Source organism: Eulemur rufifrons, chromosome 9, assembly GCF_041146395.1.
Source record: "Eulemur rufifrons isolate Redbay chromosome 9, OSU_ERuf_1, whole genome shotgun sequence".
NCBI classification, from domain to species: domain Eukaryota; kingdom Metazoa; phylum Chordata; class Mammalia; order Primates; family Lemuridae; genus Eulemur; species Eulemur rufifrons.
Window position 1 is genome coordinate 46394096 of NC_090991.1, and position 27294 is coordinate 46421389.

At 39.9% G+C, this 27294-nt stretch overlaps 2 protein-coding genes across 3 annotated transcripts in view; one reads left to right on the plus strand and one right to left on the minus strand.

The window, feature by feature from the left end:
- The first annotated feature begins 485 nt into the window (after positions 1 to 485).
- On the plus strand, positions 486 to 20017 carry PRKAR1A (protein kinase cAMP-dependent type I regulatory subunit alpha). 2 transcript variants are annotated; one of them, XM_069482802.1, is made up of 11 exons: positions 486 to 620; positions 3921 to 4103; positions 8978 to 9148; positions 9963 to 10054; positions 10263 to 10324; positions 11196 to 11242; positions 12126 to 12284; positions 13832 to 13892; positions 14865 to 14986; positions 16221 to 16302; positions 16911 to 20017. In XM_069482802.1, the coding sequence occupies exons 2-11, from the start codon at positions 3927 to 3929 to the stop codon at positions 17081 to 17083; spliced, it is 1146 nt and encodes a 381-aa protein (XP_069338903.1). In that variant the 5' UTR covers positions 486 to 620; positions 3921 to 3926; the 3' UTR covers positions 17084 to 20017. The 2 variants fall into 2 exon arrangements, with proteins under 2 accessions (XP_069338903.1, XP_069338902.1); XM_069482801.1 differs by lacking the exon at positions 486 to 620 and adding an exon at positions 910 to 1025.
- Positions 20018 to 21667: 1650 nt separating this feature from the next.
- FAM20A (FAM20A golgi associated secretory pathway pseudokinase) overlaps positions 21668 to 27294 on the minus strand; it is a 54978-nt gene continuing 49351 nt past the window's right edge. Inside the window, exons 8-11 of the mRNA XM_069482803.1 lie at positions 26909 to 27018; positions 26006 to 26087; positions 25450 to 25509; positions 21668 to 23813 (exon numbers count right to left, since the gene is read on the minus strand). Of these exons, the coding sequence (XP_069338904.1) occupies positions 23549 to 23813; positions 25450 to 25509; positions 26006 to 26087; positions 26909 to 27018 (517 nt within the window). The 3' untranslated portion in view covers positions 21668 to 23548. The remainder of the gene's footprint in view (positions 23814 to 25449; positions 25510 to 26005; positions 26088 to 26908; positions 27019 to 27294) is intronic.

The window sequence follows — 27294 nt, forward strand, 5'->3', positions numbered from 1 at the left end:
GTGTGGTCAGGCGTGATGATGGGGGCATTTCAGGTTCCAGAAGGTCTTAAGGCTCTTCTTGGACCCTGACAAGGTCCTTTCCTGTGTCTTGTGGACACAGGGGACGGTATGGCCTACACTGATGACAGCACCCCCGGAGGGGAGAGCAGCCAGATCGTCCAAGCAGAGACTTGGCAGGGCTCAGATTTCCTGGACCGGATGGCAGGCCGGAGCCCAGAGCCCAGCGCGGCGCTGGCAGGGCACAGGATGCGCAGCCTGAAGTGGGCATCCCGGGCATCCGCCCGCGCTCGGCCCCGCATCGCAGCTGCTGCAGATTCGCCAAGGCCGCCGCCTCCTCCGGGGTCTGGAAACTGCAGGAATCTCCCCGCCCCGGCCTGGAGTCCTCCTCCCTGCCGGGGCCGCGGGGCGGAGTCGCCCACCTGTCATCCGAGACGCCCCACGTGGGTCCGCGGGGCGGAGAAGGGTGAAGGGAGGAAGAAAAGGCGGAGGCCTCGAGGGAGGCAGGAGTGAGAGTGGGGTGAAGAGAGGAGCGGAGAAGAGGGAAGCTCACGGGAGCCGCGCGGAGAGGGAGCGAAGAGCAGAAGAAATAAAGGGGACCTGAGACACCCAGAGAGGGACAGGTAAGGAGGGGCAGGTGAACAGGTAGGAGGAAATAACCCGGCTAGAGAGAGTGGGGAAAGGAGGCGCCAGGAGTGAGGAAAGGGCTGCGGATAAGGGACAAGGTAAGATGAACATAATGGCAGAAGGCAACCATTGTACAGTGAAGACGGGTGAAGGTCTTTCAAAGAGGGGCGGAGGAACTAGGGCCGCTGCGCCTTTAAGGTTGCCAAGGCGACGGGTCTGGCCAGAGCGAGGCGCATTGACGTCAACAGCCGAGCGCTGATTGGCTGTGGCCGGGTCGTTTCCGGTGGAGCCGTCGCCGAGCAGCTATCGCAGAGTGGAGCAGCGCTGGAAGCGAAGGGCTGAGAGAGCTCGGCACGACGCAGCCTCGCCCCTCGCCCGTGGCCGCCGCCACCCGTCCCCAGGTGAGTGGGGTCGGCCAGAGGCTCCGGCGCAGTGAGCTTCGTCGCCTCGCCGCCCGTTTGGGGGCGCTGGACCTATCCAAGATGGCGTCACGGGGCGCGACCTGCAGGGGGACGGCCGCACCCCCTTCCCCTCCCGGCCCGGCGAACGCCTCCCCGCAGGCCTCATGTCCCGGGCCGCGCCCCCGACTCGGAGTCTGTACCCCTGAGGCCCTGTGGCCTTCGGACGTCCGCTTCCGCACGGGGTTCTCGACCGCTTGGCTGCCCCCGCCCGCGCGCGCGGGCGCGCGCTCCCCCCACTCCGCGGCGGTCGGGGCCCCGGCCCTCAGCGGCCAGCCCCGGCCGTCTTCGCCCCCGCACGCCACGGCCTCCTCGCTCGCCCTCCCCCATTTCCTGAAGGACAGCAGCTCGATTTTGCCAGAATCCGCCATCGCATCCCCTGCCGGTTCTGGCTCATCTTGAGACCTAACAGTTCTTTTTATCTCCGTTCTGTCTCCTCTTTGTCATTACCAGCAGTCGTTTTCTCTCTTAAAGGAATAATTCCTTCCACCCCCCTACGATGATCTTAATGTCTCCTAAATTTCCTTTTGTCCCCTTTCACCTCCTTCCCATTCCGGATTTTTTCTCCCTGAGGCCTCTTCTCCACCGCCGTGGCCTTGCAACTAGGTTAGGATGAGGGGTTGGCCTCCTTTCTTCATTTTGTGGTCATGACCGTGGCCTACGTGAAGTGAAGGGCACTTTCCTGCTCTTCCTCTAGAAAATACGCGGTACTTATTAATTCTTCCAGCTCAGTGCATGTATGGTGCCAACCGACTTACTTGCAAGATTCCAGAGAGATCCGTCTTTTCAGCAGAGCAAGGAAAGCTAACACTTCCTTAAGGTGACCCCAAGGAAATGTTACTTGGCAGGTCGAAGGGGGTGCGGTCTGAATCAGGAAGTTTTTCAAAGTGTTTTAAATATTTCCTAGAATGTAATCCGTTTGAAACATAATTCTATCATAACTGAAATTCCAAAAGAAAGAATCTAAGTGTTTTCTCATGTGTAGAGGCAATGCAGTGAAAGTTTTAAAGTAGTTAAATTTTATTAGGGGGAGAAAGCTAAATTGTTGGGCTCTTAAAAATAAATACAAATACACAATTAGTCCAGGTGTATTTGATTAAAAATATTTAGACCATGAAATTTGGTTAAGGGTTTCACATAGTGACTGCATTAATCTTGGGGCATTTCTGTTTGTGTACTATCTTATTACCAGCGTCATCTTTTTGGTCTTTGTAATATATTGCTTGTTCCAAACAAACCAAAAAAACCCAGTTTCACCCCTTAAGCCCAATTCTCTCATCTCTACCAGCCAAAGATCGAGTGTTAAAATGATTTCTCTGATCAGTTGAATACATGTGTGGACATTCCTGAAATGTGACTAAAGTTTTGAAGCATAAAATGATCTGATTTAATCATTGTTCTTGGGAGCCTTCTGTATTATTTGAAATGCAGAAAATTCTACTGAAGTAGGTTTTCAGTTCATACCATTTGCCTGACTTGGAAAAGTGGCTGGTATAAATTTACCCTAAAGTAAATTAACTTTTTTCTTTTTAATGTTTACTTTTGAAGTAGCAGCATGGCTCTTTTTCCATGGCTTCTAATTTGTGCTTGTCATGGAGCCACAAACTTTCTCATGGTCTGTTAGTCTACATGTTATTGACCTCTATTATGAAAGTTGTCAAAACAAAATGAGTAACAGTGTAGCACTTCAGAATAGCTCTTTACTCTGATATTTCTTCTTTTACATTTACAGTTTCATCTCTGTGGTTTCAAATGCATTATAATTGGAAAAGTCTGATTAGTGTTGAACTCAGTTGTTGAGTGTAGGGGACCACACTCTGATTTTCTAATCTTAATTGCTCACTAATTAGGAGTTGGAAGGAAAACAGTGTATGACCCTGTTGTTCAATTACTAAGCTTTTAAGTCCAGGATAAGGTTAGCTGCTCATTCTTCTGTTTGCTTTATTTGACATCAAGGTACCATAGTTTGAACCCTCTAATATCCATTAAATGCAATTTATGTACTGAATCTTCATGTAAATTAGAAACTTAAGTGTTTTAACGTTTTCCCATCCAGATGAAGGAAATGTGTTGACAATTTTCTGTCCATATCTTTTAGTTTACTTGTTAAGGAATTCTCCTCTCCTCCCTTCCAAGGATTTTCCCTCTTTTACCACTAACTGTATTATCATCTAGGGCTGGCATCTGGTAAAAGAATCCAGAAAAAAAGGTTGCTTTTAAAACTCATCTGAGGTTTCTTTTTTAAAATTTTTTTTTTCAAAATTTAAAAAAAAATTTTGATTATACTCGTAGTTGGGTAATTAGATCCTTTCTCCATTGGTTTGTTGTGTGACGTTAAGACACTCCCATGGGTTAGAAGTTACGTATAGGGAATGTCACACATTCTTCGTTGTGCTTACTTGCTTTCACTTAGTGCTGAGTTGTGTGCCCTTTTAATTCTCTGTCATGTTTACCATTTACACACTTCCCACGTCATCATGATTTCTTTTGCAAGGGAGAACTGAATGGAATTCCCTTAAGGGCTTGACTTCTCAGCAGCCGGCCTCTGCAGGGGATAGTGGCTCATACTTCCTCTCAGGAGCTGAGGGTATTGACTTTCACTGTTGCTTACAGAGCCCAGATCTTGCAGCAGGAACTAAATGCAACACTTACTTAGAAGAATGCTCGTTCTGTACATACTTTATTCCCTACCCCCCACCTCCCTGTTTAAAAACCAGATCTACTTAGAAAAAAATCGCTATGAACCAGTTGCTTAATGAATTTAGTAAGTCAAAGGCCAAATTGGCATTTGTGCTTTATAAATAGTTTACACAAGCATATGTGTGTTTTTTCTTGCAGAGAACCATGGCATCTGGCAGCGCTGCCGGCAGTGAGGAGGAGCGCAGCCTCCGGGAATGTGAGCTTTATGTCCAGAAGCACAACATTCAGGCACTGCTCAAGGATTCTATTGTGCAGTTGTGCACTGCCCGACCTGAGAGACCTATGGCATTCCTCAGGGAATACTTTGAGAGGTTGGAGAAGGTAAAAATAAATGTGGGGGGATGACAAGATGACCTTGACAATTGCTAAATTCAGTGCTGTAGAATGTTACTAATTTGTATCTTTTGGAAGAAAAACAATTCTGACCAAATAGGAAGCCTAAAACAGAATTTCAAATAAGAAATGCAGTTAAGCAATTTGTAGTAATTTTAAAATTCTTAATCAGAATTTATCAGAAAATGAATCTATATGTTAAGTTTACTTGGCTAACAAAAGAATTTTCAAACACACAGTTTCCAAACTTTTAATTAGTACATAAAACTGACTATAACAGATAAAACTGGTCAGAAGTGGTATAGCAGTTGGAAGAAATGAGACATTCTGCAGTACTTGAAAGCAGTTAATGCTTTTCTTTTACAAAGCAAGTAAGCTTAATAAACCTTATCACATCTTTTAAAACTAGTATAATGAAACTTTTGAATCTATCTTGTGACCAATATATCAAAAAATCTGAATTAGGGAAGTCCATTTTACTGTAGAGTATATCTCAGATGAATTTAGCTATAGAGTGGAGGAGATATCAAGATTAATGGTTGTCAAAATTTTCCTCTATAGTTTTGGTCAGGACTTGGTTCCCCTTGAAAAAATTTAATCTGAGTTTTATTTTTTGTTGTTCATCCTATATATGTGGTATTGTGACCTACATACATGGTATATGCTTTTCTAAGAAAAATGACAATTTTGTATCAAGGACAATACTTAAATTCACTTTGCTCAAGAAAACAGTGAAAAAGTCTAGATCACCAAATGTTTTGAGTAGTTTGTGTGATTTGCTTCTGTAAATCAGTGGGATAAATTTATAGATTTTCTTGTGTACAGTGACTTTTTGAGGTGGCCCATAATGATTAGGAACCAATTGGACATTTGTTTGGCATATGATTATTAATTATCTAATTGTATAATAGAAATATTTGCATTTCTGATTTGCTTGGACAATTTCTTAATCAGCATAATTTATTAGTAAGAGAATCTGTACATTAAGGTTTAAAAATGTTTAGCTCAGGGATCAGGTATTTTCAACTGTTTTCTTGAAAAACTGTTAAAGTTGGTATTTAGTACCATGATTAGAATAATTAAAAAAACAAAATTGACTAACTAGTCCCTATGAATGTAACTTTGCTGTCTTGGAATTATGTTAGAAATTTTGGCTTTCTCTTTTTTAAGCAATTTCTAGATAATGGCACTACTGTATAGCCAGGCCATGGTTATTCCTTGTTTTGAAATCAAGTGCGTTCCTGGAGATCTGGTTCTGAAATGGGTCACTGTAAGGTGATCCCTCATCTTTGGACATCAATAGAAACCATCAAATGAGGGGATTAAGTTGGTGAGACATTAAGTGTGTATCTTTTTATAGGGAGTATTGAATGTGTGGTGCTAGTTTCAAAGCCTCTAGTTACCACACTACTGTTTAAGGACTAACCAGTGTGGAAAACAAGAAATAATTATTAAAATACTTACTTTACAGATGTGATTTTTAGATTTAATGGGTGTTGGCTTCTTTACCTCGTAATAAAAGTCACAACTCAACACACTTTTTGTTATAATTCAAGGATCTTTGTTCATTTGCATATATTCCTTCAGCCAGGGTGAAATACAGATACCTGGACCTTCAGATAACTAGCTTTTCAACTTTTTAACAGGTCACTTTTGTGTATATTAAGTATTAATTTGTATGTTGAAAATACAGTCACATTTTTGTCACCTCTTTCCCCGTGTTTCTGGGGTTATATTCCTGGTACTTTCAACTACTCTGTATGAAATTTACCAAACAGCTTTCACAGTCGATCTATTGAAAGCTTCTGCATTTTAATTTAGACAGTCATCTGGAATTCAAGTCCTTTTTTACTCACGTATTTCTTAGAACCTCACCTGTCTGATAGGTAAGAGGAATTATAACAGCAATGACCTTTGAGTTGTCTCTTATGTGCCAGGTACTGTCTGAAGCACTTTATGTACATACATACTCATTATTTCAAATGTGTGAAGTAGGTGATTATCACCATTTTACAGAGGTAGCAGGTAAAACTAAGAAATTAAGTAACTTGGTCATACAGTGTAGTCGTCAGCTTGTGCTACTGCAATGTATAACCCCCAAATTTCAGTAGCTTACTACAACAAACCATATTTCTCGGTCATAAGCAGCTCTTCTGAGCTTAGCTTGTCTTGCCTTCTTGACTCTACATGTCTTGTTCTGGGGCTGAATGGAAGGAGCAGCTACTATATAGGGCAGGCTGTTCTTACAGCAGAGAGAGGACAAGCTCAGGGTAGGCAGAGCCAGACCACACATGCGGGCATGGTATGGCATGTCCACTTACATTCCATGGCCAAAGCAAGTCTATAGCCAAGCCTTAAGTCAGTGGGGTGGGAAGTACACTTCACCCACAGGGAAGAATGGCAAGGGCAAGGAGGGAACAGATAATTGTGAAAACTTACTAAGTTGAGGGGACAGAATTTTAACTTAAGAGTCCAGAACATAATGCAGGATTTAATGCAGAATATAATGCAGAATTTGAACCTGAGAGTGGAGAACATAGTTAACCAGTGAATGGGAGTTTAATTTTTAATTTTTTATTGATAATATTTGTACATTTTTATGGAGTACATGTGATAATTTGTTACGCGCATAGAATCTGTAGTGATCAAGTAAGGATATTTAGGGTATTCATTATCTCATTTAAAGAGCTGAAGAGGAAGGAGACTGACAGCAGGATGACAACAGCAAGAGAAAGGGTATACACATGTATCATAGTACATGTTAGAAATTGGAGATCTTAGTCATGGCTCTGAGTCGTCAGGATTAGGTTATATTCAAATTGCTGTGTAAAAAGACTTACTAGAATCCATGAGACAATGTTAAAATCAAAATGCTTTTATTTCAAAATTATCCTAAAAATTCAGTGATGTACAGTCCCAAATGAGATATTATTTGTAAAATTTCTAATGAAGTTTTTGTGAAATGCCAATCAATAACAAATTTTGGGGGGAGAATTTGCGTTTTTATTTATACTTTTAAACTTTGAACTGAGGGGAGGCTTGAGTTTTATAGTTCTGTGTTAATACGAAAGGGGAAAACCTTACTGATTATTGGGACTACCGGAGTGAAAATGAAGTGAATTTTCTAAAGAATGTATTTTTTTAAAATAGGTTACATATTTCAAAATTCTGCAGGTACAAAAGTGTGTAACAATAAGAGGTGTCCTTCCTACCCCATTGCCTTCCTTGAATGCTGCCAATGTTCTGGAGATAATATGTGGGCACTTACAGACAAATTCATATTTAAAAGAGCTTCCTGTTTCTTTTCCTCATCACATGTGGCTTTCCATTGTGTGGATGTACTGTCACTTATTTAATCGTCCCTACTGGTGACCATTTTGTTGGTTTTCAGTGTTTCATTCTTAAAAACAAGGATACAATGAATAATTTTTTATACATGTCATTTCACACATATGCACATCTTAGAATAAACGCCTAGAAGTAAAATTATTGGATTACTGGGTCAAGGAGTAAATACATATGTTTGTAATTAAATATATACAAAAATATTAAAGTTATTTTTGTTGTATTAATGTTTTTCTCATTGTGTTTCTTCTTAATTGAAAATTAGAAGATGTAGAGAAATGAGAAAAATAAAGATAACCCCTCTCTCTAAAAAAGAAGAAAATAATAATCAGGCATGATCTTACTAGTAGAAATGAATACTATCAGCACCTTGATGGTGATGGTTCTAGAGTTTTCTTGATATATATACAAATATATATATATATATGGTTCTTAAATTTATCTTGATGCCAAAAGCAGGGCTGAGAACCATGCAGGAAAAAAAGTGGACATCTCTTTAATTTCTTTTTTCATCACATTTTTTTCTAAAACAATCATTAAATGCTAAGTTCATTTAGAATTTGAGAGAGATGGTTCAGAAAAATAATGGAGAATGGGTCAAGTGAATGAGAAGGTAGAAAATAAGACACATTATTTTTTTTGCTTTTACTTTAGGCTTAATAACTCATTCTTTACTATGGGTCTAGAGGAATTTCTTTTTAAGGCTCCTGATTTGAAAAAATGTGTTTAATAGTTTATCTCAGGTTTTATATGAATTGGTTGAATAAGAAGTAGTTTTTAAAGCCAGGTAAATAAACTCTTTTTGTTCTAACTTCAATTATAAACCCTGATAATAAAGAATGCTTCTAGGTCTGCTGGGAGAAGTATTAGACCTGATTTTATTTAAATTGATGGTTACCATGATATTTCATTATTTGTATATATCTGGGATCCAGGCTAGAATGTGAATTCCACAGGCTCAAGACCCTCTCCTGTTTGTTTTTATAGTCTAATTGCCTAATGTAGGCTTTGGTATGGCAGGTCCAAAAAGTGCTTATTGAATTAATGAAATAACTCCGTAGTCTAGATCTTCTTGAAGCACTTTGCTGTGCCTGAATTATTATTCCTGGATAACATTCTTTTTGGGAGAAGGTCTCTTGCTATCTGCAGTAGCATAAAGAAACCTGATTTCCAGGATTTTGTCTTGTATTTGGGTGCATCACAAATCAGTGTTAATACATTATTATAATGGATATTTAATTTTTTACTCACATGTTATGTGTCTTTATTATACTAATGGTTTTGTCATTAATAACGTGTAGTATCTGTTATCATCTGAGAAGCAGTCTTTTGAGAGAATTTCTTTTCAAACTTTACTCTCTATTTTTTTTCTGATTTGGAATTGGCCTTTTCCCCTTAACTTACATTGTAATATAAGAAGAGATTTTGAAATGACTGAGACAGACTGTCATTGGATCTGAGAATACCAACTTTACATGCTGAAGGATCTCATTTTACAAACCTATACTTTCTTTTAGGAGGAGGCAAAACAGATTCAGAATCTGCAGAAAGCAGGCACTCGTGCAGACTCAAGGGAGGATGAAATCTCTCCTCCTCCACCCAACCCAGTGGTTAAGGGTCGGAGGCGACGAGGTGCTATCAGCGCTGAAGTCTACACAGAGGAAGATGCTGCTTCATATGTTAGAAAGGTAGTTTTGATAGTTAAACATTGGGGAAGTATTTTTGGGTCCCACTTGGTAGTTACCTAGTTCCCTTTGGTGAGTGTATGCACTATTTTGAATATAAAATACCAAACAGGAGAGAACTTAATCTGTGCTGTACAGTTCTTGGGTACTGGAGAACAGGTTTGTGTAATAGCATGCCATCAGAGGAAATAACTAATAGTGGTTATTAGTGAGCAATTGCATTTTGGAAGTTTGTCATTTCCATGGTCTCTTGTTTTGCAGTAGAAGAAACAGGCAGTACTCCTTTTTCTTTTGAATCATGGTGTCAATTTTTTGATATCCTATAGTTGCAGCTTTTAACTTTTTATCTTACAAACTTCATTTGTCCTAATCTCTTCCTCAGAGCCAGCCTGACATGTTGACTTATGCTATTAGCCTTTAAGGAGAAACAGAATTGTCCTGGCACTGGAGGCTTATGAAACTAATAGTACATGATTACAGAGTAAAAAATGACTAATTATTATAAAATACTTAGTTTTGCCTCAGAATAATGACCTTGGTCAAGGTGGTTTTGGTTTGTTTTTTTAGTAGGTAACTGGGAACCAAGTACCAGGCTGTAAAACAGGCCTGGCTGTGACAAGGGGATTAATTAGTCAGCATTTGTTGAGTACTTTGTGGATCAAAGATGGTTACACGTGTGTTGTGGTGAAAGTATTTAACTCAGAGCAGTCTTGTTTAAGTACCGTAATGTGGCTTGACATGTAATTGAAATGCAGGTTGCAAACATGAAATGTTTTTGGCTTATGGAGTTGTCATTTGACCTTCAATTCTTTTCTAGGTCATACCAAAAGATTATAAGACAATGGCTGCTTTAGCCAAAGCTATTGAAAAGAATGTGCTGTTTTCACATCTTGATGATAATGAGAGAAGGTAGGTACAGGTTCTTTCTTACAATACCTTTTCAGGAAGGATGTGATCCCAAATGATTCTCATCATTATTGCAAGTTTTAAGTCTCTTAATAATTGTTCACTGGATGACAAACTGGGCTGAAAATCTGGGAGCTTTAATTTTAAGGTTAATGTTTCAAATGCACAGAAGAGATGAGAAATACAACATGAGGCTTTCTCTCTCTTGCAGTGACATTTTTGATGCCATGTTTCCAGTTTCCTTCATTGCTGGAGAAACTGTTATTCAGCAAGGTAAGGGCCGCTATTTCTGTGGCATGCAGTATCGTTATGGGAGAAGAGGTGAGACTGGAGGATTTTTTTGGTTTTGTTTTATTGAAGTTTGTTTTTATTTTGATCCTCCCATTTTTCTTCTGTTATACTATTGGATTTTCCTATTTCTTTTTTTTTTTTCTTTAATGAAAATTCTCTGAGCTAAAAAGAACACTTTCCCTGAGGGACTAACATTTTTGATACAATTTTGTTTATAATTACTGTTAAAATGCTTACATTTTTATTTTGAATGTTGTATGCAATTTCAGAACCGTATATATTTCATATATCCTTTTATATTATTAACCGCTTTACAAGTTAGAAATAAACCAAACATCTACGTTCTTCATTACATAGCCCATCTATTTATAAGTTTCTATGTCATTTATAGATTCTTACCTTTTTGCCTACATAGACTAACATGGATGTAATCTTTTGGATATCTTCCTCTTTTTTTTCCTTCTTATTTATTGACATTTTCATGGGTATATATAAACTATATATTTTCCTATTTTGTGGCAACTGGATATTTTGCTATTAACTATTTGAGTTGTTTCTAGTGTTGTTATAGATGCCATAATAATTAATAACTTGTACACATATGTGGCTTTAGTTAATTATTTCAGAGGTATTCTTTACCGTGAAATTACTAAAAAAATTGATCAGTTCTATGACTTTTAAAATAGATTGCTGGATGTTTTTCCCTGAAAGATTGTGTTAATTTGTAACACACTCTGCTCTCACAGCACCATTATAAAATGAGTTTATTTTTATTTTATAGTAATTTGATAGTTTCTGTTTGTTTCTTTCATTTGGAATATGCTTCTAACTTTTTTACTTTCTTCTCTTTTAGGTGATGAAGGGGATAACTTCTACGTGATTGATCAAGGAGAGATGGATGTAAGATTTAATAATAGCAAAAATATGTTGATAAAAGTCAATGTAGTGATTTTTATTGCTTCTAAACAACAAGAATAGTGTTTATGAAGGGCTGTTACAGCCCTTGTGTGTCAAATTGCACCATTACCTTTTGCCAAGTATTTTTATGACGCAGAGAAACTTTTTAAAGGTAATTTGTGTAGCCAGACATGCAGTTCAAAACTTTTGCTGGAATAGTGGTTAAGAAGTGCATGCATGGGCCGGGCGTGGTAGCTCATGCCTATAATCCTGGCACTCTGGGAGGCCAAGGCAGGAGGATCGCTCGAGGTCAGGAGTTCAAGACCAGTCTGAGCAAAAACGAGACCCCATCTCTACTAAGAACAGAAAGAAATTAGCTGGACAACTAAAAATATATAGAAAAAATTAGCTGAGCGTGGTGGTGCATGCCTGTAGTCCCAGCTACTTGGTAGGTTGAGGCAGAAGGATTGCTTGAGCCCAGGAGTTTGATGTTGCTATGAGCTAGGCTGACGCCACTCTAGCCTGGGCAACAGAGTGAGACTCTGTCTCAGAACAAAAAAAGTGCATGCATGCTGTGTAAGGGAGAGTCTAGACCCAGCCATTAGCTATGATACTTAATACAGCTTTCTTAATTCTGAAAGTCTTGTTTCCAAATGCAATGGGGATAAAAAATAGCATATGATATTTTAGGATTATTAGAAAATTCAGTAACTCTGCACAATACACTAAATGTATATGATTGCTATTAATGCTTCTATTTTATTCTATTCTATTTTTTAAAACAAAGCTTAGGATTCTGACCTTTTCAAAAGGTTTGAGGATTTTTAACACTTACGTGTGTGTAGATGTAGAAAAAAACACTTCTTTGATGTCATTTGTACTTTAGGTCTATGTCAACAATGAATGGGCGACCAGTGTTGGGGAAGGTGGGAGCTTTGGAGAACTTGCTTTGATTTATGGAACACCTAGAGCAGCTACTGTCAAAGCAAAGACAAATGTGAAATTGTGGGGTATTGACCGAGACAGCTATAGAAGAATCCTTATGGTAAGAGACCATGGTTTTTTGGAGTGTGATTTAGAATTCTAATCTGTGTCACTAATGTTTGAATAACATCACCAAATTAAAATGAGAATATTCCTTACTTTTAATGATCGAATATTTTGCATTAAGCCCAATTTAGCATTATTCATTATACCGTTTGAGACAGTGATATTTTACAGCAAAAGTTTGGCCAGGAGTAACATGGGAAACAAAATGTGTAAGTAATGGTCAGCTCATGTTTGGAAATCTATCCATTTGCCAATAGGTACATCGTGACTTACCTAATTTCCCCATCACAGATAGCCTCATAGGTGCTGCTTTTAAGTGCCTAAAGGTATTTGAGGTCATTCAAAAGTAATCAACTTCCCTAAACTGGAAGTGAGTTGTCAGTAATGCAGATGTCATGTCCCCTCTCATTAAAGAAATAATAAAGTCATTGGAACATTCTGGTGATACAGTCAGACTTTTTGAGAACTTTGTAACACATTTATAGAGTGGATGTTTAAGTCTTGGCTAATGGCATCAGTCATTTTAAAGGGTTTTCTTAGATTTGTGTAGTGTTCATGTGGCCGTTGAAAATATGCAGTCTGATGTACTTGGAAATTTTTCTATATTTGGGATATATATGTACACACAAACATGTATACAATCATGACCAATGTTTCAGTCAATGATGGACTTCATAAACAATGGGTGGTCCCATAAGATTATACTACTATATTTTTACTGTACCTTTTCTGTTTCAGAGATGTTTAGATACACAGATACTTGCCTACACTATTCTGTACACTTTTGTAGCCTAGGGGCAATAGGCTCTACTGTATAGCATAGATGTGTAGTGGGCCATAACATCTAGGTTTGTGTAAGTACACACTGTGATGTTCGCACAATGATGAAATCACCTAAAGAAGTATTTCTTAGGTTGAATCCCCATTTCTTTGCAGCACATGACTCTATACGTATGAAGGTATATATATTTTTGGGGAGGGGGTGGCTAAGGCTATTTATGATGAAAGGAAGTTTTGTTATAGAGGACTGTGTGTCTTCCCCCCGCCTCTTTGCCCCAGATGTATTTAACAAACTTTGCAGTATAAGACAACTTGGGTTAAGTCTGGGCCTTTTTTTTGTAGGGTGAGGGAGGATGTTTGTAAGTGGCAGCAGTTTATTTCCTTACTTCTTTGGGGGATTGGCGTTGTGGGGAAGGATCCTGGGCTGGGAATAAATAGTCAGCTATAGTCACATATGACTTGGTTGTTTTTAGAGAACTGATTATTTGCCTATTTGACATTTCATTAATTGGTGGTGCTGTGACCTTGTTTGACCATATACCTGGTGTTTCTCTTAGGAGCAAGTTACTAAGAGCTTTTTTGTAGAACTGAACAGGGGCTCACTATCTTCAACATGAAGAAAAATGATCACAAATCAAGAAGTAGCAGCAGCAAGCTTTGACTTGTTTTTAAAATTCATTTGAAACTTAATATTTATTATTCCGCAGCTGTGTGACAATTACACATTTGGGGGCTATAACTTTTGTTACTTTTAATTTATAGGGAAGCACATTGAGGAAGCGGAAAATGTATGAGGAGTTCCTTAGTAAAGTGTCTATTTTAGGTGAGTTTTAAATAAGTGTGTTGAATTTGCTAGTGTATGACAAATCCATTAATTAGAAATGACTGGGCTTGGAAGAAGCTTTCTGAAAGTATGTGCTACTCATTCATTCCTCCTGAAGAGACAGCATGGCTGAAAGTGTCCCCCTTTCTCCTGTGCACATTCACAGTTATTTCCTGTGTGACTTCTGTCTCTGTTGTTCCATCATTGAGTTTATTGGTTCAGGAAACTGAGTATTTCCAAGAATGCGTTTCCTTTGTGAAAAGATAAGTGTCATTTGCTGCCATCCTGTGAAAAAAATGCCAGAGTTTCTTGAAATTTAGAGTAAAGCAGGTTGATTGAAGATACTCCTGTACATTTTATTATGTAGACTTGGAGATATTGTTAGACCCTGTTCTTCAGAACGGGTGAATGGTGATTTTTATAAGGTAACTATCTTCTGCCATTGTTTTGTTACAGTGAATTGACTCCTGCCCCCCTTATTTGTCCTTTCTTTGAAGTGGTTACATTTGTTTTGTGTCTTGGATGTTAGTTTGTCCTTCGGGAATACAAATTATTTCCTAGCTCCTCTTAGGTTCCTCAATAAATTCAACTGAGAATTTAAATAGATTACACTATTTCTATAAACCTTTGGAATAATATAGATAGTAAAACTATTACTTTTGGGTACTGTAAATTTTGATTGGGTTGATGGCAATCTTTAGGAATACTTAATAATTACATATTCTTATTCCATTGCCACTGGGTGCAGTTGGTATAAATTAACCTGGCCACTAGGTTACTGCAGTAAGGATCTAAAGGTGTCTGCAGGTAATATGAGAATCCTGCTGAGACTAGTGGTAATTGAAGACAGGTACCATGTTTAATCTGAGACACTACTAGATTGTTGAATGTGCATGGCTATTTGGTTAAATCTCTTTATGCTTTGTTTTAATATCACCAAATAATGTAGAGAAATTTTTTTGATTCTTTCAGAATCTTTGGACAAGTGGGAACGTCTTACGGTAGCCGATGCATTGGAACCTGTCCAGTTTGAAGATGGGCAGAAGATTGTGGTGCAGGGAGAACCAGGGGATGAGTTCTTCATTATTTTAGAGGTAAAGAACTCAACATTTGATAATTTAAAAAGTTGTACACTGCTAAGAGGGAAAAAGTGGGCTTAAGTATTATCTTTTACCTTGAAATGCTATTGTTTGGTTTTCTGCCAGGCCACTACATTTTAAATGAGTTTGAGTCAGAATTCTGGAAGGGTCCTAGGCATGAATAGCCAAATCCTAAACAAAACTCAACCATTTAACATAACAAACTGTGAAGATTCTGTGTCATCCTTTTTGAAATGCAAATATTTGGGCTGTTTGGCAAACAAAGATCAAGGGTAATTATTTAAATTCTAGGCCGGGCGCGGTGGCTCACGCCTGTAATCCTAGCACTCTGGGAGGCCGAGGTGGGCGGATCCTTTGAGCTCAGGAGTTGGAGACCAGCCTGAGCAAGAGCGAGACCCCACCTCTACTAAAAATAGAAAGAAATTATATGGACAGCTAAAAATATATATAGAAAAAATTAGCCGGGCATGGTGGCGCATGCCTGTAGTCCCAGCCACTTGGGAGGCTGAGACAGGAGGATCACTTGAGCTGAGGAGTTTGAGGTTGCTGTGAGCTAGGCTGACGCCACGGCACTCACTCTAGCCTGGGCAACAGAGTGAGACTCTGTCTCAAAAAAAAAAAAAAAAAAAAAAAATTCTAAAAGTTACTGTGTTTTATATTTTCACAATCTATGGAAATGTATAGCAGATACTCTTGCCTGCCAAGCATATCCAGATAGTAAATTTCTGTGACTGTGGCTCCATAGTTGCTAATTGGTTTTATTGAAACCAAGGGCCAGGTGGTAAATAAGTTAAGCTTTGTGGGCCATAGATTTTTGTTGCAAACACTCAGCTCTGTTGTCATAGTGCAGAAGCAGTCACTGACAATAGATAAATGAATGGTTGTGGTATTCCAAATAACATTTTCTTTATAGAGCAGGCAGCAAGCTTGGATTTGGCCCTTGGTCTGTAGTTTGTTAACTCAAGTCTGCACTCTTTTAGTACCTTAGCTTGATAAGAAGAACCTTGCTAGCAGGAGATGCTAGTTAACCAGCAAGCTTATGTAGTGACTAATTTTTCAGTCATCTTTTGTCATATGAACACAGATGAGTTGAAATAACCACTGAATCCTTACCCGCCCCCCGCCTTTTTTTTTTTTTCAGAGTAGCTAAAATTGTATAGAGTATTTAATATGCCACCCTGGGTTTGAAATTATTTGTTTTTTTAGCTTTTTGGTGATTTTATTACAGGGGTCAGCTGCTGTACTACAACGTCGGTCAGAAAATGAAGAGTTTGTTGAAGTGGGAAGATTGGGGCCTTCTGATTATTTTGGTATGTGTGGATTCCCTCAGTAAATACGGAAAGTGAAATCCTTTCTTTAAGTCACCTCTCAGTGAGATATTGAGTCTTTCGTAATTTTGTCTTTTGTTCTCTTGAATTTATTTTTTAATTGCAGTCTTTTTTTTGGCTTTCAGAGTAATAGTGTGAGATTTTGATCTTTACTCAGTTAATAATTTATTTCATATCTATTAGTTGAGTTTTTCTTTTTAAGTGCCGATGTTGTTTGTCCTATACTAAGTTATTAGAGAAATAAGTATCTGTTTTCTTTCTCAGAAGTGCACCTCTTTGAGGAAATGTTTTTCATAAAAGTTAGCCTGCTTTTCAGGAAAGCTTACCTTCTATATCATGACCATGCTCCAGCTCAATTCTGTTCATCAAACAAGGGCAATTTTGTGAAAGTGTCTAGGGGAAATCATTAGGCATACACTTTACAGTCCTGATTTGGTTCCTTCTGAAATCTAATTGTTTCCTAATCTTAACATATATTTAAAGGACGCCCATTTTTCTTCAGTTAGTGATATATTAATAAAAAAGATTGTATTGAAAAAAAAAAAAAGTTAGCCTGCTTTTACAAAACCTTCTCCTTTTCCCTTCCCTAGGTGAAATTGCGCTACTGATGAATCGTCCTCGAGCTGCCACGGTGGTTGCACGTGGCCCCTTGAAGTGCGTTAAGCTGGACCGACCTAGATTTGAACGTGTTCTTGGCCCATGCTCAGACATCCTCAAACGAAACATCCAGCAGTACAACAGTTTCGTGTCACTGTCTGTCTGAAATCTGCCTCCTGTGCCTCCCTTTTCTCCTCTCCCCAGTCCATGCTTCACTCATGCAGACTGCTTTATTTTCCCTATTGCAGCACCAAATGGCCACTGGCATCGCAGCTTCTTGTCTGTTTATATTAAAAGTTGCTTTTATTGCACCATTTTTAATTTGGAGCATTAACCGAATGCTCATACACACTTAAATAAATAGAAAGACCTCTATGGAGACTTTGCTGTTACTGCTTCTCTTTGTGCAGTGTTAGTGTTCCACCTGGGCAGTGAGTGCCATGCTTTTTAAGGTGAGGGCAGATCCCAGCACCTAATGAATTACCATAGAGTAATGATGTAACCGTGCAAGATTTTTTTTTTAAGTGACATAATTTTCCAGTTATAAGCATATTTAGACTGTGGCCATATATGCTGTATTTCTTTATAGAATAAATGATTTCTCATGAAGCTCTAAGGATTAGGAAAAATGGACATAGAAAAATCTTAGTACAGTAGAAAGACATCTGCCTGTAATTAAACTAGTTTAAGGGTGGAAAAATGCCCAGTTTTGCTAATTATAAGATGGATATGATTGGTTCAGTTTTTTTTTCCTTTTTAACCAGAATTTTTGTTTGCCAAGCTAATTTGCCTGGTTTTGTTTATATCTTATTGTTTCCTCTCCAATTCTGAAATATTTTTAGGTGTGGCTATCTATACCTGCCTTTTGAGTTTGAAACCAAATCATAAACTGTAAATACTGGGTTATGATTTAATTACATCTGTCCCAGCTCACAAATTCTGATCAGACCTTTATCCAGCTAGTGCCAAATATCAATCATCAGATGCTGAATTGAGAATAAGAATTTGAAGTCTACACTCTTGGTTGTTAACTTAGAGCTTTTGGTTAGTGTACAACCTTCAGTTGACACCAGTATAATCTCCTGTGCTCATTAAACTCCAATTCCAGGAGATTAGATTTGCTGAGACTAGATATAAATGGGATAAATGTCATAACAGAGAAATGAAGATGATTTTGCTAAAGGGAGAAATGTCAGGTAGACAAACTTCAGTGTGCGGAATTTTTCCCCACTAAATTCACTGGGATGTGAGATTTGGGAAGAAATGTTTTTACTTCGGTTTAGCCTTTTTTTCCTCCTTTTTATGTCAACTAGAATTTCTGGTGGGTTGGGGGTGGGGTAGGATGTAAGTGTGTTGTTTCAAATTGTTCTAAAAGGCCATCCTGCTGGAAGTCCTGCTTTCCTATCTAGCATTTATTTCTCTGGCAGACTTTTTTTTAAAGTAAACTTGTGTTTTGAGTCTTAACTGTATTTCAGTATTTTCCAGCCTTATGTGTTACATTATTCCAATGATACCCAATGGTTTATTTTTATTATTGTTTTTTTTAAACAAAATTTCACAGTTCTGTAATGTAGGCACTTTTATTTTCATTGTGATTTATATATAACGTAGGATTATATTGGGAGTGACCGCAAGCATTTTCCATCTGTGTGCATCTGGCTCTGATTATTGATCCCCTCTCTTACCCTTTCCCAGGTAATTTAAATCGGTCATGGTAGATTTTTTTTTCATAGATTTGAAAAGCTTTTAGGTTGTTACTAAGTTTAAAGCATAAATCTGGGAAAGAGGTTTTATTTACATTTTAGCATGGGGTAGTAAGCCACCTTGATACAAATTTCATTTCCAAAATAATCTATATTCATTGAGGGTTTTCTGATCTGTACTTTGTGTTTAGCTACCTTTTTTATATTTAAAACATTAAAAATAAAAATTATGTTCTGATAAGCTAAAGCTTGATTTGATCTTTGTTTAAATGCCAAAAATGTACTTAAATAAATTACTTAGAATGCCATAAAATTGCACAGTTTCATATATGTATATAATCATATTCATGTATATTTAGATACATATAATGCTTTCTAAATGAGTTTTACTCAAATGATTTGGCTTGCTGTTTAACTCCCTTTTGTAGTTTTTAATCTAAGAAATTTTAAGATAAGTCTAAATTTAAAAATTGTCACATTTAAAGCTTTATCTTTGTGCAATCTAAGTATATGTGAGAAATCACAATTGGCATAATTTGTCTTAGTTGATAGTCAGGGCTTTAGAAGTCATTATTTTTGGGCTTGGTAAGTGAATTCATGAGATGTGCTCTAGAAAGTATAGATGGCCAAAGGACCATTTTGTACTGTTTCCAGGTTACCAGTCTGATTATACTGTGTGTGCTAATATACTCTATTCTTTTTAGTTATAGATTGTCTTAATGGTAGGTCAAGTAATAAAAAGAGATGAAATAATTTAAATTCTTAAATGAATCAGTTTTTCTTTCCTTTCTCCTTTTCTTCTTTTCTCCCTTTATCCTTCCTCAAGTGTCTTACTCTGGTGGGCAAGAATGAAAAGGGAAAGTGTATTACAGGATCACTGTTTTGAAAGAGTAATATGTTAATTTTTAATGCTTTTCAGTTTGTCAAAGAATGGATCTCAAAACCTTATTAAAAGGGTAATTGAGATGTAGTAGATTTATCTATCGAGACATGGGAGGAAAAGATTCAATCAAAAGCAAAATATTTCCTTTTTATTGAAGACAGATTGGCTCTGTGGCCTTGGGACTTTCCCAGATGTAATGGGGAAACCTCGTTTCTGGATTAGCATACTCTTTGTTTTAAATTTAGTATGCATTTAGCTACTTAGGGATACTTTTCTATTTGTGCATATGAAGTCTTATTTCTGATGCTTTTTCCTTAGGTTTCTGAGCAGTGAGATGATCAAGTTGTATTCATAGATATATTGGTATTTCTTCACATCCACTGAAGTTGGAGATATGTTATATGCTAGAAGAAAATTCTTTAACATGTGCAACTTGTCCAGCTTCAGTAATCCCTTCCCCCAACCTGCTGGAGTTGAAACCTTTAGAGTAACAACAAAATATAACCAAAGAAAATTTTTGTGGGTTGACTGTCCTGGTTATAGTTTAATTCTTCCTCTAAATAGTAGCCCATATAGACTCATTTGTTATTTTTTAATGACTTAAATGTTGACATTTAAAACCTGAAGTAGCATGCCAGTTTTCTTAGTACTTTTTTTATCTCTAACACAAGTTAATAGCTGAACTCTTTTTATGCTTATGTTAGGCCCTGGCAGTAAAATAAATACTTGTATAAAATACTTGTGTTTTTAGATGGATTAAAACAGTATGGAGGAGAAGTGGCTAGATTGTTCCATTTAATTTGTCCCCAAAGCTACCAATAAAGGCTGTAACTGTGTGAATTTAAAAGGGGGAACCTTAAATCTCTCCCTTCTCATGCTATGGGATTTTTACATAGAAACCAGCAATGTTGTGTACATACACAGTTAAAATTTATTTCTTGACATCAGTTCAGAGCTGTGACTTCATCTTGTCCCCACCTAAAATCAAAACTGCCTAGTATGGCTTTTTCATTTTGTGAAAGAAAGTTCTGCCAATTTTGCTTAGTAGCTGTGTGATTTTAAAGTCTGCCACTAGATGGAGAGCCTCTTTATCTTTGGTAATCTCAAACGAGTGAACAGTTGATCCTCATTTATGGATTCTGTATTTGCAAATTTGCCTACTTACTAAAACTTATTTGTAGCCCCAAAATCAATAGTTGCAGTGCTTTTGCAGACATGAGCAGAGCAGGAAAAAATGTGAGCCTCCCAACATGGATGTTTGCAAATGATGTTGAACAAGCGGATGCTTAGCCTTCCTGTTTCAGCTCTCATACTATGAGTAAGTGTCCTTTTCTTAGTCTTTTTAGTGTCACATTTTTTGCATTTTTGTTGGTGATTTTACACATGTAGTGCTGAAGTGCTGACTAGTGTTCCTAAGTGTGAGAAGGATTTGATACGCCTTATGTAAAAAATACACATATTAGGTAAGCTTCATTCAGGCATGAGTTACAATGCTGTTGGCCATGAGTGCAGTGTTAATGAATGAATATAAAATAAGGTGTCTTTAACACATAACACACATAAAATAAGACTATATACTCATCAGTTGATGAAAATGTGACCAGAGATTCCCAGGAACCTAAACCATACATTTCCCCTAGGAGCAGTGATTCAGTATTTGCCAATTCAGTGTTCATGGTGACTAAAGAACAGAAAACTACCACTGAAAAGAGAATTGCCAGTTTTTCCAGTGTTCAAACTCAAGTTGTCCTGATTTTTAGGAAGGCTAAAACTAATTCCTCCAAAACCGTCTCTCCACCAATTTATATACTGTACGGTTCCCTTTCAGTTTTTAGTTTTCTGTCAGTAGTAACAAAAGTTTTCACATAGAATCAGGACAATTTTTATTTCATGGGAAATTGAGCAATGGTTCAAAATGAACAAGTTGGAAGGATTTGATAGTTATGAGAATGGAATGTTTTGTTTTCTGATATTTTTGACAAGTGAGAGTCTTAATTTTGTTATTAGGTAAAAATGAAATGTTAAAGATAAGTGAGTAATAAGGTACATAATCTACGTACCATGGTCAAATTCAATTCTATTACTTTCAGTTTGTAAAGTACAGTAGATTTGAATATAGGCCATTTAAAAACCAGTCGGTCGTCATAGAGGTGGCTGGTTTGAGATGGAGCTGTAGCTTACCTCCCTGAGGCTCTGCTATTGGGAGTTCCAAATCATTTTGTGCTATTCTTTGAACATCTTTGCCTGAATATTTTTCTCTCATTCCTGTGTGTGGGATTTCCTAGTCCCTCATAGGAGAAACAAGTGATGAAGTGGGAAGCCCTGTGCTGCAGTAGGGCCACTTCAGTTAAGCAAGTCTCGGGGAATAAGGTTCCTGTGTTAAAGAGTTCTTTTTTTTTTTTTTTTTTTAAAGCAAACAAATAGAACTTCATAAATTGGGTGAGATACTGATGGGTTTTTGTATTACAGTGGAAAGAACACTTTGGAATATATCTAAACCATTAAATTGTGTGATTTTAGTTAATATTTCTCAGTTTATCTCTTAGTTTCTTCCATGCGCACTGGAGGGATCGGAGGGTGGAATTATATCTGCATTTGGTACCACTGGAAGCCCGTGTGCCGATTCTGTGATGTGGGTGAAGCACCTCACACATGTAAGAACTTGGAATGGTAGTGATGTTACCGTGGAGATGCAGATTCAGGGCAGGATGCCAGTAATGTGAGGGTACCAGGGGCATCAGGAGTGCCCGTTGTTACCTGTTGGGGATATCTTTGGACACACTGGAGAAATCTTGGATGACATTTGTAATTCTTGACCTTGTACTTTGTTTAGTGACAACTCCTTTGTATTCCTCTGACACTTCTAGTATTTGAGTCTTAGGCTTTATCAGAAAAGTTGATCTGATGAAATCAGGCATTTTTACTTATTAACTGACTAATCACTCCATAGAATGAGTACATTCCTGTCATTTGTATTTTCAGTTATTACGGAGTACGAACCAAAGCCTCCTATTAAAGGAGTTTCACGTGTCAGTGAGTCAGGAGGGAGAAGGTGGAGGAGACAAGGAATTCCTGCCAAAAAGGAAGGCTTGAATAAAAAACCTGATTTTGTCCTTTTTGAGCCAGCAGCCATGGGGAGGGGCATCTGGAAGACCTTACCTCTCCAGGTAGCCCCTAGCTCGTCTTGGGGGCAGCTGGGGCACAACTCCTAGGATTCCAAGGGCTGTGGTAGGCCCAGCCCTTTTTCTGCCTTGCTCCAGGCTTGTGTACCTGCCAGGCCTGTCCCGGTGCTGTCCCGACCTTTGAGGTTTTCCCCTCTTTTCCCTTCATCGAAATGTCTTCTATTGTTACTGGTGCCAAGTTTGACACACGATGTTATTTCAGTTGATGCTTAATCTCTTCAAATTGAAACACTCTTTTTCTGATATTTTGAGCAAATCCCTATTTTATGTTTACCTATTGTAATAGTATTTCAAAGAAGTTACTCTAGGGCCGGGCAGTAGGGATTATTGTATTCCAATTGGGCCAGGGACTGGAATAGAAGTAGAAAGTGTGAAGTCTAATTTGAACCAGTTTGAGAGTTACCATTTGCAGATTTTTAGTCTGCTTATGATAGGCCAGATGTTTTATCCTTTACCTGTAGATATAATAAGGATCTGGAGGATAGTTAGGGATCCACTAGATGTCCTTTTATTTAACTTGTTAAAGTTAATACCCTCTCCTGGGAACAAGGTTTCCAAACCTTCCAAGCCTGACCCATATCCAGATTTCCCAGTGTGCTCAGGAGATAGTCTGTGGCCTCGATGAAGCCAGCGCTCTCTGGGAAAAACAGACAAGACAATTCACGATAGAAGCAATGCACCAAGGAGTAAAGGTGGCGTTTAGTGGATCCCACTTGCTGTTTCAGAAATGCCCTTCCTTTTTCCTGAGCTCATGACTCGACCTCCAGCATTAATAGGTGGAAGTGAGGAAGCAGTGGTCTGCACTCTGGAGGCTGCTGCCGCTGGCTCCAGGTGTATTTTCTGAAAATTGACTCTTCTAGCCCTTAGTTTGTCAAGTTAGCCTGGCCAAAGTCAGCGGCAGATTGTTCTGCTGGGCCGATGGCTATGACATTCTGCTCTCCGTGGACTTCTATGCACCTCTCCACCGTCCTTAGGATGATTTGGAGTCTACGATCCAGGGCAAGGAGGTGGGGTTCTGTGAGGACTGGGGTGAGCTGGTCTTCTAGCAGCGACTCCCGCATCACATCACTGAGTTTATAGTCGGCTTGCGTCAGCAACTGTAAGTGCAAAAGTGTTTTCCTTTTTATCCTGAAAAGATAAAGTCATAGGAAACACATAAGCAGATGCAAAGAAAATAACTTGCCTGAACTTCCTTCCTTCCCAAACAGCTATCGTAGCTGATATTCTTCGAGCATTCTCCCCTGGTGTCTCCTCAAGCACGTTTTAATGAAAACCAGGTAAAAAGAGAATGAGTAAGAGGTGCCATCCAGCACTTTGCAGTCCTTTGCCCAGTTGCCTTTGGATCAACAGCCTGCATCGCCACTTGTACCCTAATAGTTGTAACACCACACACAGCGCTGCTGGGCCATGTGCACTTGCTCTGAGGTTGACAAGGGAATCAAAACCAAAGTGATGATTAGGATTTTTCAAGGAGATTTAAAGCTAATGGGAGAACTTTCTAGTAGGTGAAATGATGATGCTGTCTGCCATCTCAGAAGCCCTCAGTACTGCCAGCTTCCAAGTTGTTTCTGGCTAACTTTATGATGTTTCTCTGTGTCAGATCCTAAATTCAGAGGATGAAAATGGGACGGGACCAATCTTGACTTTCGGATTTCGATTTCTTTTTATGCAGGAATCTGACGTGGACTCAGACGTGCAAGCAGCTTAGTTGTCTGACTTTTGCTTAACCTGTCCTGCTCGGGAGGCACGGGAGGGAGGCAAGACGGGAAGCATGTTTAAATTAACCTAAGAAATTGAAGAATATTTTGCTCAGCTGTGAGTTTTCCAGCTGGAAACAAAGGAGATGGTTTTGCTGGGTGTGAATCACCTATTTATAATTAGCTCTGGATACTGCAGCTGAGCAGGTGGACAATTTTACAAGCCTGGCTAAAACACCGGAGAGGTGTGGAAGTAGGTTAGACGCTCTCTAGAGGAATGCTGGCCAGGCAGAGGCCTTAGTGCTTTCTTCCGATCTGACACAGGCTTGTGGGACTTTAATCAGGATTTTGTGAAGATGGTGGTCACATAGTAACATTTGTGAGCTTATATGAGTGCTGGGCAAAGCAGAAGTCTGATTCGTAATATCAAAGACCATTAGGCTCCTCTAAAGTAGGTGATTGCCTGAGTGGGTTAACAAAGTTGGCAATTGAAAGGTTTGAAAGATTGGATCCTAATTCATCCTATGTTGAAGGATTAAAAAGACTGCAATGTTGTCCGGGAAAATTTGATAGTTGTAGTACAGTCCTGTGCTGCTTAACGTGGGGGCACGTTCAAGAAATGTGTCGTCAGGGGATTTCGTCGTCGTCTGAACATCACAGAGTGAACTTGGACAAGGCTGGCCTAGGTGGCATAGCCTACTCTGCACCCCGGCTACACGGCGTAGCCTGTTGCTCCTGGGCTAAACCCATACGGCACGTGACTGCTGAACGCTGTAGGCACCTGTGACACAGTGGCGAGCATTTGTGTACGTGAACATGGATAAACACAGGAAAGGTTCAGTAAAAAGATGGTACTGTAATCCTTATGGGACCATTGTTGTTTACCCAGTCCGTGGACCAAAATGTCATTAGGCAGTGCATGAGTGTCTGGAAATGAAGTAATTCATGTCATTCTACACACCCAAGTCCTAGACCTGTCAAAATCAAGACCTTCAGAACTTGGTTGCAAGCAGGATGAAGTGTCACGGCTGTTACTTGCCCTTGTCACCTGTTGCATGAAAACTTACATGCAGCACTGGGAGAGAGGCGAGAGGATGGAGATTTCGTCGTGGGAGTGTCGTCCGAACCTAGGAGAAGAAACAGACTTGCTTTTCATGGGTGGCAAGCAGCGTCTTTCTCATCCCCTCAATGCTTTCTCTCTTCTCCGCCTGGGCCTTTTGTGAATCAGTGGTTGGGGTAAAATGCCAGGGATCGTGGCAGCTGCCTCCCCTGCCCCCTCCTCAACCAGGTCACAAAAGCCTCTGTCCAGAGATGTTAAAGTCAAGAATCCTTGACTCATTCATTCACTGCTACAGAGGGCCAGCTGCTGAGCATAAGTCTCATTCTCTGCCGCCATGTGTGTACCATCTAGTAATGGAGTTGCAGAAAACCTATTTCACTAGAGGGCACACGAGCACTCTCAGGCTGGAGAAGAATCAGCTGGTACTTAGCAAAGATCCGGAGAAAGAAGAAAATGGAAAGTGTGGGGCAGGCAGGAGAAGGGCACGTGAAGGTGGAGGCCCTTGTCCTCGAGCCCTCTGTTTCCCAGGAGAGGGGTGTTGGGGCACAGGCAGGAACACTCACCCTCTGGCGTTGTCAAGGTGAATAAGGAACCCGTCATCCCCAAACTTGGTGAACATCTCGTAATGGTGACGGTCCATGTTTCCTGTAAAGGAGGGAAGAAATCAGAGCCAGGGCCAGGGGACAGAGGCTCCTGACCTCCGAGTTCTCTCTAGGGAACGGAGGCCTGTGAGCAGTTCAGGGGCAGGAGTCTGAGCCTGGGCCACCAGCTGTCATTTCCCCAGGGGGCCCAAGAGGGAGAAGGAAGCTAAACAAACGGAGCCTAAACGGACTGTTTTCAAATCCAAGGCTCTCACCCCTGCCCCTGCTCCCAGCCCCCGGCCAGGGGTTCTAATTACACACATGCGCCTTTGCATGTCTTGTTCACACTGGTGTTGGCCTTCCTCAGCCCAGAGACCTCAGCTGAGGCCTGGTGTAGTGAACAGTCACAGGGTAACTTTCTGAAGGGAATGGTGACCAGCCGCTGTCTGCTTTGCTTTGGATCTGAGCACTGTGAGTGCGATGGCCCCTTCACGCCCATTCACTCTGCTCCCAGCCTTTCCTGGTTCCCGTGGGCCTGGGGGGTGGGATGACCAGTCTCACGGGCCTGTGGCCCTCCCTGCCACACCTTTATCCTTCACTTTCTTCACTCCATACCTGGTCTCGTGTCACTTGGTGAAAGAAACATGTGGCTTCCAATCTGACACCCACCCTGGCAGGGTGTTATGTCTGCCCCACGGGTGACGACCCCTTTCCACTTCTCCCAGTTCTTTGAAAAGAGGGGGGCCTGTTAACTTCTGTCCTCTTGGACCTCTGCCCTTCTATTTGTCCTCATGAGCCAGGCTGTAACATTTTGCCCAAGGTCATGGGGAATCCCAGGCACACGGCAGAGCCCACTTCTGCCAGAGGCCCTGAGCGTGGACCCACCTATCAGGAAGTCGAAGATGGCCATGTCGATGACGTTGAGGAGCCGGTTGCTGCTGTTGTACGGGTAGATCTGTCTCACTGTGTCGCAGTACAGGGGATTGACCTCCCACCTGAGGGGGAGAAGAAGTCCTGGGGCTGGAAAAGCCAAGACGGCAAGGTGTTGGGGGCCCTCCCCACCCCCAGATCCTTGCATCCCCAGGCTTGCCCTGGGCTGGTGGCAGCTTCTCTGCACTCAGGAGGACCCTGGGTAAGGACACGTGAGGCTGAATAATCCATGTGGAGAGAAGGTTCTGGGGCCTTTCACCCTGTTGGGTCTAAACAGATGCCAGAAGGGAGATGACGGGGCAGGCTGGGGAAAGGATGGTGCAGGGACCCTCACTGCTTCT